This window comes from Sturnira hondurensis, unplaced genomic scaffold (assembly GCF_014824575.4).
Source record: "Sturnira hondurensis isolate 20B ecotype Veracruz unplaced genomic scaffold, ASM1482457v3 Scaffold0006413, whole genome shotgun sequence".
Taxonomy (NCBI): domain Eukaryota; kingdom Metazoa; phylum Chordata; class Mammalia; order Chiroptera; family Phyllostomidae; genus Sturnira; species Sturnira hondurensis.
Genome location: NW_028079044.1, coordinates 51,612,311 through 51,626,208, shown reverse-complemented (window position 1 = coordinate 51,626,208; position 13,898 = coordinate 51,612,311). Strand labels below are relative to the sequence as shown.

The 13,898-nt window shown below is 56.6% G+C and overlaps 1 protein-coding gene across 1 annotated transcript in view; it reads left to right on the top strand.

The window, feature by feature from the left end:
- Positions 1-10,862, top strand: part of KCNK9 (potassium two pore domain channel subfamily K member 9) — a 58,386-nt gene extending 47,524 nt beyond the window's left edge. Inside the window, exon 2 of the mRNA XM_037049019.1 lies at positions 9,353-10,862. Within this exon, the coding sequence (XP_036904914.1) occupies positions 9,353-10,191 (839 nt within the window). The 3' untranslated portion in view covers positions 10,192-10,862. The remainder of the gene's footprint in view (positions 1-9,352) is intronic.
- Positions 10,863-13,898: the final 3,036 nt, after the last annotated feature.

Below are 13,898 nucleotides of genomic sequence, written 5' to 3'. Positions count from 1 at the left end.
GTCAGCCACATTTTATATAATTTTCCCCATGAACTTTAAAGATTGTATTTATTTTTAGAGAGGGGAAGGGAGGAAGAAAGAGAAACATCGATGTGTGGTTGCCTCTCACATGCTCCCTACTGGGGACCTGGCCTGCAACCCAGGCATGTGCCCTGACTGGGATTCAAACCGGCAAGGCTTTGATTGCAGGCTGGCTCTCAGTCCACTGAGCCACACCAGCCAGGGCCCGTGAACTTTAAATTTAGACGTGTTTCCCCCTATTTTCTGGTAGTTTTTGGGTGGGAGAGTTATGCCCTGTGGGTAGGAGAGAGTGGAGGGTTTGTCGGGGGGGGGGGGGGCGCTGCAGCCCAGGCCCCATGCAGATGGTCCTTGCTGGGATCTGGCTGGTGGGCAGCAGGGACTGAGGACTGGCACCAGGTCAGCCTCACCTTGGGGCTTGGAGAGGTAACGACTTGCCCCGTTTTCCACCCGTGTACCGGGGGCAGCACCGCTCACCTGCGGAGGGAGGTCCCTTTGTCCTGAGAGTAAATGACTTAAAGACTAAAGATTTTGGCTCAGTCCCTGGCACAGTGGGAGCCCTCAGGAAATGGTTGTGGCCATCATCCTCATCATCATCATGATGTTTTGCCAGAGCTGCCATCGATGGATGGCAACTTCCAGGGAAGGACTCTCCACGTAGCGCACCATTTCTGACCAGGATGGATGGTTTTTCCCTCTGGCTCTGCCGCAGGCAGGGGTTTCCGCAGTCGCCCGAGCGCCCGCCAGAGGGCGCTGTTGCATCTTTGGTCGCTGACGCCCGCGGTCTCCAGGAGCCAGAGGGCCTGAAAAGAGCTGGGGACCTGGGCTTTCAGCGTCTCGGCCCATTAAACTCCTTATGGGCCACACATGCGCACCTCTTCAAAAGCAAATTCATTTGGTGCACGGAGGACTTCCAGTGGCTTCTGTGTTTTCACGTCTCCTATATTTGATGGCTGGGGCCGGGAGGGGCCGGGAGGGGCCGGGAGGGGCCGGGAGGGGCCGGGAGGGGCCGGGAGGGGCCGGGAGGGGCCGGCCCACTCAGGAAGGGCCGATCCCAGTGGGTGCCTTGTAGGAGCCCCACAGGCCTTCGGAACAGGCTACCTCAGCATCTCAGGGGTGGAAAAACTGGCGGCCTGCCACCCTCCACCCCCTGCCCCGAAGGGCTTGGCTGGGGGGCTGGTCCGGCCTGTGTCCAGGCCACCCCGCACTCCAGCCCACGTGTGGGCTTCCGCAGGCCTCCCAGGTGGCCCCTGGCTGATGACTGCTGTCCCCTGCCTGTGTCCAGAAGCCAGAGTGGGGGGGCTGGTCAAGGGAGGGCCGTGAGCTGTGGACGCTCTCTGGGACAGTAGTCCCTGTGAGGAGTGCCCCCTGCGGGGGAGGGCTGGAGCCGGCGCTCCAAGAGAGACCTGCAGGGAGGGGCAGAGACTCTGGACCTCGCAGAGCAGCCTCAGTGCCCCCCATGTGTGGAGAAGCCCAGGCAGCTGGCCCCTTCCAGGACCCCCCAAAAGCCCAGGACCTTGGCCTATCCCCCAGTGCCCTCATCCTTCAAGGCTTCAGTTCCCTGAATGCAAAAGAGCTTGGCTTTTAAAACAGCAGCTTTCCCCAGTTTCCACTGAAGTAAAATTCACATCACATGAAACTCGTGTTTTGCAACGAATAGCCCAGTGGCGCCGAGCACATCCCCAGTGTGGTGTAGCCTCTGCTGGCCTCCTTCTAGTTGCAGACACTCTCCTCCCCCCAAAGGGACGCCTGGACCCCTCAAGTGATGGCTCTTCCCCCTCCCCCGCCTGGGACAGCCACCAACCCCTTAGTGTCCTTGTGAATCTGTCTCTCCTGGGCATTCCCTGTAAACGGAAGCATACCACACATGGTCTTCTGTGTCTGGCTTCTTGCACTTTGAATAGTGTTTCCAAGGCTTGTCCACAGTGCGGCCTGTCAGCATCTTCGTTTTAGGCCTGTGGTGCCCCACTTGCATGTGAGAGCCACGCTTGTTGTCCAGGTGCCCATCGGGGGGTGCTGCCTCCCCACTGCGGTGGTGGATAGGGCTGCTGGGAAGTCGGGTGAGGCACACAAACACCCTTGGTTAGTCCTTTTGTGCACCGAGGAGTGGGGTCCCTGAAACTTCTAGAAGAGCGTTTTCTTCGATACGTGGGTCTGAGCTGGGAGTGGAGCACGTGGCTGAGCACACGGTGAGGGCCTGCCTCTGGCTTTCTCCCAGACGTCTGTGGTGGCTGCACGGTCCAGGGTCGGACATCCTTCCCACCCTCGGGGCCCCTTGGTGTGTCTACACCCCCAACTGAGGGCTTTCCCAATGCCTGCCTGGCGGGGACACTGTGGGGGATTGAGGGGAAGCCCATGTGGCTTCCAGGGCTCAGTGTGCTCATCCACTAAATGGGGATAATAACACTGGATTTGATCTGCAGGGTGGTAAGGACACGGGGCCCAGGAGATGCAGCCCCAGGGAGAGGCCCTGGGGAGTCTGGACCCCAGCTAATGGCGCCCTCACCTGGTGCTCCTCCACCCAGCATCCCCGGCCCTCCAGGAAGGGGGCTTCACACACAGCCTCCCAGGGAACAGAGGAGAAAAAGGCCTATCATGGGCCGGTCTCAGGAACCCCTGCCTTGCAAACTTGTGCATCTTTTAAAAAAAAAATATTTTTAGGTCCCCTTTACCCCTTAAGACATAAAATGAAGGGAAACCAGAAGGAATGTTTGGAGGAATTAGTAATAGAAAAGGCTATGAGGGGGCTGCTCTTTTGTTAGGTGGGGCTCCGGAGCTGGCTCTGGAGAATGCAGCGCACCCAGCTGCCTGCCAGCAGGCCGCTGGGGCCTCCAGGCACTGCAGGAAAGGCTTGGGGCCTGGAGTCTGCGGGCTCCGGGCAGAGCTTTGGCTTTTCATCAGGGAGATGCGTTCACACATCCTGTGGGGTGCAGCTCCCCGCGGGAATTGTGGGAAGGGGCCCCAGTCTACCCAGAAGGACCCAGCCTGCCTGGGTGTGGCTCTGCTCTGTGCTCAGTGGGGCAGGGCTGACCTCAGCCCACTTGGGGGAGGGGTCAGCGTGAGTCGCCTCCTGTTGCCCTTGTTTGTGCATCTGTGTAGAGCTGGTTGTGGGCTCACAGCAGTGGAGAGGAGGCAAACGAGGGGGCATGGGGAGGGGCTCGGGCGTGGGGAGCCCAGCATTGGCGGGCAGCTCACTCACCCCCCCGCAGGCCCTGCCCCACCGCCGCCCCCTACCATCTTCCCTCCCCTCCTGTCTCTCCTGGGCTCTCCCCCTTTTCTTTACTGCAGGAGACCTTTGCTTTAGGCAAACAGATGGTCTGTTTTGTCTTATTTTGTTTGGCCTGTGCCACATTTAAAAATGTCTAATTAGACACCAATTAGATCCCACAGTTAAAAAAAATGTATTTCCAGCTTGTCTTTTAAAATCAGGACATTGGCTCACCCTGGCTGGCAGCCCCTGTTGCCTGGCTGGGAACAGCAGTCCCTCGAGGGGACCTGGCCCCCCCCAACCCCGGGCTGCCCCTGTCTGCCCGAACACCCGGTTCTCCTCTCCTGCCTGGTTCCCCTTACCTGCCCGTCCCTCCTCAGATCTGGGGTGGCCTGTGAGAGAGACCTTGTAAGGTGCAGTGGGGTTTGAATAGCAGTGGGCTTTGTTACTAATAGAAAACTTATTATTTGTGGTCACGCTGAGGCGTAGGACATGTTGAGTGGTAATCAGTTGCCACCAAAACCACTGGCTGAAGCCGAAAGACTTACTGGGAGACAGACTGGAATGTCTGTGAGTGGGGCTGACTCTCGGCTGCTGCGCTGAGGCGTGGGGTAGAACAATGGCCCCACCCCGTCTCAGGATAGCCTCCTCCTCTGTGGGTGGGCACATCCTCATGGTGCTGCAATGACTCCAGTGGCTCCAGACATCACACTCTGAGTCCCTTTAGTTCTGGCAGAAAAGCACAAAGCCTCCTTGGTTCAGGGCTTGGCTGGTGACCGAATCAGAGCCCACAAGAAGCATCATCCCCTCTTTGGGAGTGAACGGAGACCTGCCTGGAAGCCCAAGGGGTGGTACCCACAGGATTCAAGGGTCTGTTGTATTTCGAGAAGGGTGACTTGACCCAAGGCAGCCACAACACTGGATAGTCCATTCAGATGAAAGGATGAGTGCAGAAAAGCTTTGTGAACCGAGTCAGTGATCACGTGTGGTTCCTTCGGGGGTGCAGCGGGGCCCTGCTGGACAGGATGCACCGGTGCGTGCCACGGGCTGGAGTGGGGGGCCAGCCAGGAAGCGTGGGGCTGAGGGCAGCTTTCTGCCCCTGCACCTCCTTCTCCGAAGCTGCCCTGAGTCATTCTGTAATGGAATTTGTGCTGCTGAATTCCTACCAGCACAAAATCCTTGCGTGTCCTTTATAAATATTTCACTCTCTTATGGCAGCAGATTTCCTGATGCCCAGAGGCCTGTGCAGCCCTCTCCTCTTCTGGACTGACAGTCTGTCCCCCGCGCCCCATGGCCGTGGGCAGGAGGAGACAGTCATGCCCACCCACACCTGGCACCTGGCCCTGGCGGCTGCTTCTGCTCAGGGAGCACCCGAGCATCCCAGGGACACCAGGATTGGGGCGAATTTGGCAGAAATTGAGGAGCCCTGGAGGCGGGGAGGTGACCACCCACAGTCCCTCAGGGGCAGAGTCANCCGCGCCCCATGGCCGTGGGCAGGAGGAGACAGTCATGCCCACCCACACCTGGCACCTGGCCCTGGCGGCTGCTTCTGCTCAGGGAGCACCCGAGCATCCCAGGGACACCAGGATTGGGGCGAATTTGGCAGAAATTGGGGAGCCCCGGAGGCGGGGAGGTGACCACCCACAGTCCCTCAGGGGCAGAGTCAGTGCTCACAGCCGGCTGGCCTGCTGCCGGGGACAGCCTTGTCCAGGAACGCGCAGTGCCGAGTGGGGGTGCAGAGCTGGGTGGGTTGCTGCTGGAGCTGGGGTCAGGCAGGTTTGGGGGAGGGGCGCCCACAGCCAGGGGAGCTTCACAAACTGAAGTGCTGTGCGAGTCCGGAGAACTCGCTCCCAGCTGTGGACGGGTCCGGGTTCCCAGAGGGCAGGGAGGGGCCCCAGACTGCTCCCGAGCAGCGCAGTGTCAGGGTCCTGTGGCCCCGTGGCCTCCCTCACTCTCCTCAGTGGGGAGGGTCTGCTGGACCCTCGGGGCCTCTTCACTGAGGTGCTGAGCCAGGCCTGGGATGTGTCTCTTAGTGTGGCCTTGTTACGCTTCTGCAAAATCGTGCAGGAGCCAGCGAGGAGCCACCGCTGGCTCCTTGGGGAGGCCCAGACCCAGTTGGTTGCGATGCCCTCCCACTCTGCGTCTCTCCCCTCTGGGGCCCATGCGTCCCCATGCGTCTTGTTTGGTTAGCCAGCTGCAGCCCAGAAATGCAGGCCTCTTCTCCGCACAGCTTCTCCCGCAACAGACCAAAGAGACCCACCAGATGTGTTAAAGGGGCCACGCACAGCAGGCTGGGCACCGCAGGGCCTGGGGGAGCTGCCCCGGCCACTCCGGGCTGGGTGGTCGGCTGGGGCTTCCAGGCAGGCCCCAGGAGATGGATATCATTCGCACGTGATGCATCCCTCCAAGTGCTTCCTCTCTGCGAGGCTCTGGGGTCCGCAGAGGTGAGTCCAGAGGGGGCTCTGCCTTCCTTGGAGCTTCAGATCTGGCCAGGGGGCAGTGGACAGGAGCTGTGCGTGTGTGTTGTGCCCGCATGTCATGTGCACACATCCAGGTGTTCCACCTGGCACATTCTCTGTGTTCGTGAAGTTCCAGTGAACACGTGGGTGTTCCTATGAGGGACCCATAGACGCCACACCGACACAGTTGCTTTATAAACGTTGGGTGTGCATGGACCCCTGCGCACACAGGGCCCACGGAGTTCCATCAGCATCTTGGCAGACACTATGAACAGAGGACCTGTGTGGTTTATCGTTCAGGGTCTTTGCAGGAAGCAGCCCCGCAGTGTGAGCAGTTACTTATCGGGCTGTTCATACATCTTCTGGAATGTGCAGACAGGGTGGAGGGACAGGAGGGCACAGTACCCCAGGGCCAGCAAACTTGGAGCCAGCAGGCTGTCCGGGAACTAGTTCCCAGAACTCATGGACAGTAGCTCGTGCCGTGAGCCCACTGGCTGATACAGCTCATTACCAGGGCCCTCTACTTCCTCCCTTCCTCAGACCTGCTCTTGGGGCTGGCTGTCCACTGGTGAACTTAACGGGAAACCAGAGGACCAAGGACCACTTGGTGTGGCTCATATAGACTGGCCTCCTGGGCAGAGGACCGGGGGAGAAGGTGCCTCTGGGTGGGAAGCTGAAGACATCCTGCCCGGCCTGCTTTTTCTGGAAGACACGGCAGCTCATCTCTCACTGTGGCAGGAATAGTCCTGTGCCCTGGACCACAGGGAGGTTTACTTCGGCGGGAAGGCCCTCAACGTGGGTGGTGTCCCCTCTCACACTGTCTCCTGAACATGTCTTGGTGAGGGATGTCCTCACTGTGATGGGCCAGGGAGATACACCGTGAGGCATCACTGCCACAAAGGTCTGTCATTCTGTAGTGGGACAGAAAACAGGAGAAGTGACACATCCTTGGGACAGGCTTCCAGGTGTACTGCTGTGCCGGTCATGGGAAAGAGGCTGCTTCTGGTCATCTTCACTGACCACAGTGGGGGTGGGGTTGGCCTGGGTACTGTGGGTGCAGTTTCTGACCCAGAAAATGCTGTTTTTGACTTCCTCCAGTAAATATATCACATTTAGAACTGTTAGCTAATATTAAACCACCTTGTTAAGTTTCTAGCAGCCTGCTGTTCTCCAGCATCCACCTGGCTTTTGCACCATCTACACAGGTGAGCTATATGGGGATGTTGTGGGATTTCCACCCCTGCAATGTGTATAAATATAAACCCACTTGTTTACCAAGATGTGTTTCCTTCTTTCCTGAAGACCTAAGTCTCCATCTGGCATCACTTCCCTCTGGGCAGAAGAACTTCCTTTAGCAGTGATGGTGTGCAGATCAGCTGGTAGATTAAATTTTCTTTAATCTGAAAATGCATTTTTGCCTTCATTGTTAAAGAATATTTTCTCTGGATAGACAATTCAATGATGAAGGCCTTTAAAAAAGCTCTTAAAAGATGTTATTCCATGTTTTTCTGGCCTCCATTGTTCATGATTGGAAGTAAGCAGTGCTCAGAGTTGTTCCCCTGGATGTGATGCGTTGTTTCTCTCTGGCTGCTTTCGAGATGTTCTCTCTTTGGTTTGCAGCAGTTTGATTCTGATGAGTGGTTTTCCTCGTGTTCTTCCTGGGATTCACTTGGCTTCTCAAATCTGTACATTTGTTTTCTTTACCAAATTTGGTTAGTTTTGGCTGTTTCTTTTTGTTTTATTCTCTATTTGTCTTCTATGATGCCTTTCGATACTGTTCTGCAGCTCTCTGAAGCTTTGTTTATTGTTGGTCTTCTGTCTGTTCTTTAGGTTGGGTGATTTCTATGAACATATCACTGCTTTCCCCTTCAGCCTTTCTACATCCCCATTCTATTCTGCCTGGCCTGACACCCCCTGTGCCATGTCATGTCTCCTGGGGTTGCTGAGGGGTGAGAGCTCAGTGCTGGCTCAGGGGGACTGAGGGCCAGAGAGGATGAAGAGAAGGCCACCTGGAGACAAACATGTGATGTCACCTGTGGAGAGAGACTGTGGCTTTTGGGGCAGGTGAAAAGGGGCACATGTTCGTGCCAAGAGGGAGACAAGCAGACTGAACATAAGTGCTGATGTCCTGGAAGAGAGGAGTGGGCTTTCTGTGGGAGACCGTGGGAGGGATGGAGGTCTTGGGGTCTGGTAGGTCCCTACTGTGTGCCAGCCCTGGGCTAGGTGCTCTTTTTCATGTGCGTCTGTAGTATTCTCCCCATATCTCAGAGTAAAAGCATTGAGAAAGAAAACAACCCAACCTCCTGGAAACAAACACCATCCCATCCTATAATATACCCCATCTAACAGATGACGAACCCTGGGTTGGAAGAAGTCTTCAACAGACCAAGATAATGCAGCTGGTTCAGTGACCATGAACCCATAAGAGCGTGGGAAGCCTTTCTTGATAGGGCAGGATTTGAGACGTTGGAAGGCCATGCTCATCCTTTGAATCCTCCTTCCAAAAATGCCCATGACCCAGGTGGTGTTAATCCCCGAACTTGAACCAGAACCTACCAAATCTTAGGTTCCTTCTGCCTGGTTGTGTAGACCTTATTCTGGCTCTGACATTATCACTGACCACCTGGGTGACCCTGGCAGGTAACATGACCTTTCTGTGACCACTGTCCTCATTTCGAACATGGGAAAACAGGACCAACTTTGCACGGTTGGTGTGGGAGATCAATAAGGGATGTGCTATGAAGGTGTGTGCACACAGCTCTGCACACCCGAGGTCTTTCAGGGTCATTCGTTGTTTCTTTTCTGACACGTCTGTGCTCTTCAGTGGCACCGATTCCTTCATTCCTTCATGAGAGGAATGTTTCACATGGGATGCCTTCCTCTGGCCGTAGGGACCCAGCAGGGGACAGAGCAGACGACAGTCCCTGTACTCATGGTATTTGGGTTGCACTCTGAACTCACCTCCCTTGATTCACAGCCTCTACATTGAAGCCTTGTATTTGGTGGCGGAAAACTATGGGTTCAAATCTCAGCTCTCCAGAAATCAAGTTACCCTGCTATTAAGTAACTCAATTTTCTCCTCAGTGGGGTTGGCCTCATTACTCTTATTTTGTAGGGTCCTGAAGAGATTGGAAAGAGGTGATGGGTGACTGGTGCGCAGCCCTGAGCGTGCTCTGGTCCTCACTGTTGATGTGGGTCCACGGGGGGCAGGGTTAATTTTCGTCTTTGGGCCTGGTACCCTTGCAATTTTCTTAGGAGCAAATATGCTGTTTTTCTAGTTTTTTAAAAAACCTTGTGTTGCTCTAAGAAGAACTGTGAAATGGCCCCCAAACTTCTCCCCTTCCAACGGAAATGCTCAAATCACCCCTGCCCCAGAGCCCCGAACTTCAAAGGACCTGTCTTCACAGATTCTCCCCTGCTGTCCTCTCCCACTCCCCTCAGGGTCTGGGCATACTCCATGCTCCTTCCCCACTGACATGCCCCAGTCTTCAGGGTGCCTTTGTGCTTCTCCCCTCCTCCCAGGTCATGGGTGGGCTCTAACCCCTTCTTCCCCTGGGGACCCTCCAAACCCCATCTGGTAACCGAAGTGCCCCCAAGCCCCTCCCCACCCAGAGCTCGTTCATGCAACCCTCTCACTGGTTCTCCTTGTGCTCTTGCCCCTCCACAGGTTACGGGCACGCAGCCCCGGGCACGGATGCGGGCAAGGCTTTCTGCATGTTCTACGCGGTGCTGGGCATCCCACTGACGCTCGTCATGTTCCAGAGCCTGGGCGAGCGCATGAACACCTTCGTGCGCTACCTGCTGAAGCGCATCAAGAAGTGCTGTGGCATGCGCAACACGGATGTATCCATGGAGAACATGGTGACCGTGGGCTTCTTCTCCTGCATGGGGACGCTGTGCATCGGGGCGGCCGCCTTCTCCCAGTGTGAGGAGTGGAGCTTCTTCCACGCCTACTACTATTGCTTCATCACGTTGACTACCATCGGGTTTGGGGACTACGTGGCCCTGCAGACCAAGGGCGCCCTGCAAAAGAAGCCGCTGTACGTGGCCTTTAGCTTCATGTACATCCTGGTGGGGCTGACGGTTATCGGGGCCTTCCTCAACCTGGTGGTCCTCAGGTTCTTGACCATGAACAGTGAGGACGAGCGACGGGACGCGGAGGAGAGGGCATCCCTGGCGGGCACACGGAACAGCATGGTCATCCACGTGCCCGAGGAGGCGCTGCAGGGCCGCGCGCGCTGCAAGGCGGACGGGGACCTGCAGTCCGTGTGCTCCTGCTCCTGTTACCGGCCGCAGGGGCGTGCTGGCCGCCCTGTGGGGCACCGGAACTCCTTCGGCGCCCAGCTCGGCCCGCAGTACTTCCACTCCATCTCGTACAAGATCGAGGAGATCTCACCCAGCACACTGAAAAACAGCCTCTTCCCGTCCCCCATCAGCTCCGTCTCCCCGGGGCTCCACAGCTTCCCCGATGTCCACAGGCTCACCCGGCGGCGCAAGTCCATTTAGGGAGCAGGAGGGGCCGCAGCGGCGGCACAAGTCGCCTGTCATGCTGGCCTGTCACGCTGGCCCAGCTCGGCGTTTCCTCCTTGGTTATTTATTGTCCTTTATTATTATTGTTAGTACTGTCATTCACTATCACTCTCTCTCCCTCTTGGTTTTATTTCTTCCCCACCTTCCCAGCAGACGGAGCGGGAAAGCCCTGCTCCAAAACTCACAGGTGAGCATGAAGCATGGATCCCTGCCTCCCCCGACGTATGCCTTACATCCCCCCCAGCTGGCCTGTCGCGGGGCAACTTTCCCGTGCGACAGGTGTGAGGCTGAGCCCACCAGACCGAGCTGAGAGGACACAGACCCAAAGTTGCACGCCAGGCTGAGAGTCGTCAAGCGCCCACCCACGGTGATGTCTCTGACTGGACTCCCCTCATTTCCCCCCCCAAAGGAGTGGGCAGCTGTGTACGTGTGGGTGTGTGCGCATGCGTGCTTCTGCGAGTGTGTGTGTGCGCGCGCGTGCGTGTGTGCTGTGCGACCCCGTGGAAAGTATCAGGTGTATTCCTTTCATTTTTCCGTCATACGATTCTGTTAATAGCCTGCTTTTGGCTGCTTCCAAACCAAAAGGGAAAAACAAAACCCACGAGGTTTTTGATTTACCATCTCGCCAAATCGAGCATGTTCCACAAGCCACCTTGACCCCAGATGCGTCATGCCCATACTTTTAAAATGCTAGGTTCTAAATTATATTAACTTCTTTTGGGGGGGTGGGGTGGGCAAGACAACATGGATCATTTTCGCTTGCCCGTTCAAAACAGTTTTTTACAAGCATGCACTTCGTTAAACTGGTATGCATTATCAACACAAGAAGAGCTAGTGGAGGAGTAAGCGGAAGCTCACAGTGGCATAGATGTATTAAAGACGTGTTTAATTTTATCGTCTCCAGTTCCGGCGATTTCCCGTGCACCGGAAGTGTCGGGGTACACCGGAAAACTGTGGGAACGGCGGAATACTCTATTATTGCCCTCTGATTTATACGATGATGGTGGTGATGGCGGTTTGCGGAGCATCTCACCTGCATGAGTAGGGATCGCCGTGAGGGACAGGTGGATGCTGACGGGGGTGGATTAGTTGGTCAATGTGGGTTCTTCTCCTAAAACACAAAAAGACAGGGCATTCCTCATTAAAAAAAATCTATATCTGTATCTACGTATATTTCAAGAAAGAGCGTCTGTAATTGCATTTGATTTGTAAATAAGGGAAAAGTCACGTCGGTCTCAGGAAGAGTTTACAGGTGAGGAGCCGTGTCTTGGCCTGCTGGGAACTTAGCGGTCTCAGGGGACGATTGTTTGAGGAGTGGGGACATGCCCCCCACTCCCGCTAGGGGATGACCCGAAAGGGAAGGCCTGCTTGTCTCCTGGGGGAAGTTCGGCTGTAGATGGTCTGTTGGAGGCCCTTTCAATGACAGGAATAGAGGGAAGCCTCCTCTCCGAATTCACGGAGGGGACCCTCACTTCCCCGGTCACCGCCCCTGCATTTCCGACAATCCACATCCTCCAGCTCCTTCAATGAAAGGGGCGTTTGTGCCTCTTGGCTGGAAATGCGCTTTGGCCACCTCACTCGGAAGGTGCAGCGGGAGCCCCGGTGGGCTCTCCCAGAACGGGGGGGTGGGGGTGGGGGCTTGCGCCCAGGAAGAGTAAACCCGCACAGTTTCTGAAAGGAGACATCACCAAGTGCCACTGTCCCAAGTATTTGGGCCATTGGACTGAAATGCAGCCCTCAAGACCCTGTGGAAATGAGTGTCCTTTACGTCACATCTGTGCTGAAAATGGCCCCTTGGTACAGGACACAGGGCCTTGGAGTCTGGGGACCTCAATGCCCTGTGTCAAGGTGCACAGGTATCAGCTTCACAGTCTGTATCCATTCACTTGGCTTTAAGATTTTGTTTTTTTTCCACGCACCCATTTTAGGGCTCTAAAGTTTGTGCCCAGGACAGAAGCGTCCCGCTTTCCATCTCTTCCCTGTGGGGGAGGCTGTCGGCTCAGGGGTCCGAGGGGCAGCAACACCACCGTGTGCTCTCCCAGAGCTCCGGGCTTTGCAGGAGGCTGCTGGGGGTGAGGGCAGGCTTTCTCCCGGAATTCTTCTTGGCTTTGTCTTCCCGGCTTTGCCCTCCTGTGGGGTGCACGCCATGATCTTTGGTCTGCAGGAAACTGAGGCACCCAGAGGATGAGCGATCTGTGTGGTGTCACAGGGCTGGCCCTCCCCAGAGGTGAGAGAATGGTCTCAGTCTAGACCCCAAAAGGGTCCAAGAAGCTGACTGCACCCCACTCCAGCCTCCTAACTGGGCCCCCAGTGAAGGGAACCAGCTTCTCTCTCTGTACAGGTAAGGGGGCTGGGCCCTTGGAGTCAGTTCCAGGGATGCCTGCCTGACCTGCCTTTGCAGGCTGGTTCCTGCTGAGATACCTGCACAGTCGCTCAGGAAGGGCCTGCTTTCGCTGGAGCGCCCCCAGTGGTACGGAGGTCTGGAAAGTTCCCCGTCTCCTAGACTTGCACAGAGGTGGCTCTTCTTCCTGGGACTGAGGACCGCAGGAGGCTGGCTGTTTCCTGTGCGTGTCGCCACCACCCACCTCGGTGTCTGAAGCAGCTTGAAAGTGGTCTTGGTTCTGCCTTCCTCCTGTTCTTCCGCCCTCGTGACCCGTTCTGCCCCTGGAGGACCCTCCCTGGGTCTTCTCTTTGGAAGTCAAACACTCCTGTTTATACTCGGAGTGTTCAGGGGTGCAGGCGGACCTTGGTTTGCTTCCCTTGTGACGCCATCTCTTTCTCAGGTGACCTGTCTGTTCCCTACCATGGTCTCTGGCCAGGGAGTTCTCTGGGCACACCCATGAGGTGCTGTCATGGGGACACAGAGTCGAGGGTCCCCAGGGATCCTCTCTCATGGTAAAATGGGACGGGGCATCTCCATCCAGAGCTTGGCCCCCGAGACCTGCCCACTTGGTCGGCATTAGAATCCTCACCTGTGTCTCAGATCAGAGGACCAGAACCAGCTTGTCCCTCATGGTCCCTTCTGCCATTATGGCTGCTTCGTCACCGTTGACCACACCCCCGTCATCCCTCTGAGTGTCTCGGGCCCAGGTGTCTCTCCCTTGAGCTCCTGCCCCGCGATTTCTGTCTTTCTGCCCAGCTACCCTCGCCCACTCGGGGAGGCTGTGCGGCCATGGAACTCTGCCTCCCTTAGGACAAGCAGGGGAGGAGCCGCATAGCTGCCCATCCTCAGACGGCGGTGGGGTGCCCAGCAATCAGTGTGGCTCGTAGCTACTTAGAGGTTCCAGCCTCCTGCTGAGTGTTCTCCAGCTGAGCCCTCAACCCATTCCTCCCGTCAAAGACAGGAGAAGGTGCCCATGGGACTGACGGCCCCGGGTAGCTCTGGGCTCAAGGTTTTGTAGAGACCCTTCCGTTTTTATTTCCATCACACCCACCCTGGGTGGAAGGTGCTGTCATGCCACTGGGCCCTTAGACTCCATCTCACCCAGGAGCAAACCCACCTGTCTGGGTTTTGAAACACCTGGTTTAGCGCCAGAGCTGGGATCGGATCTCCTTTCCACCTGCGCCCTTCGGTCCAGGCCCTTCCAGGGCGGCACTTTCTCTGCCTGTAAATGCCTCTCTGAAGCTTCCACTTGTGCTCGCTGCCCTGCAGCTGCATCGAGATGGGGGTGCCCCACACTTTG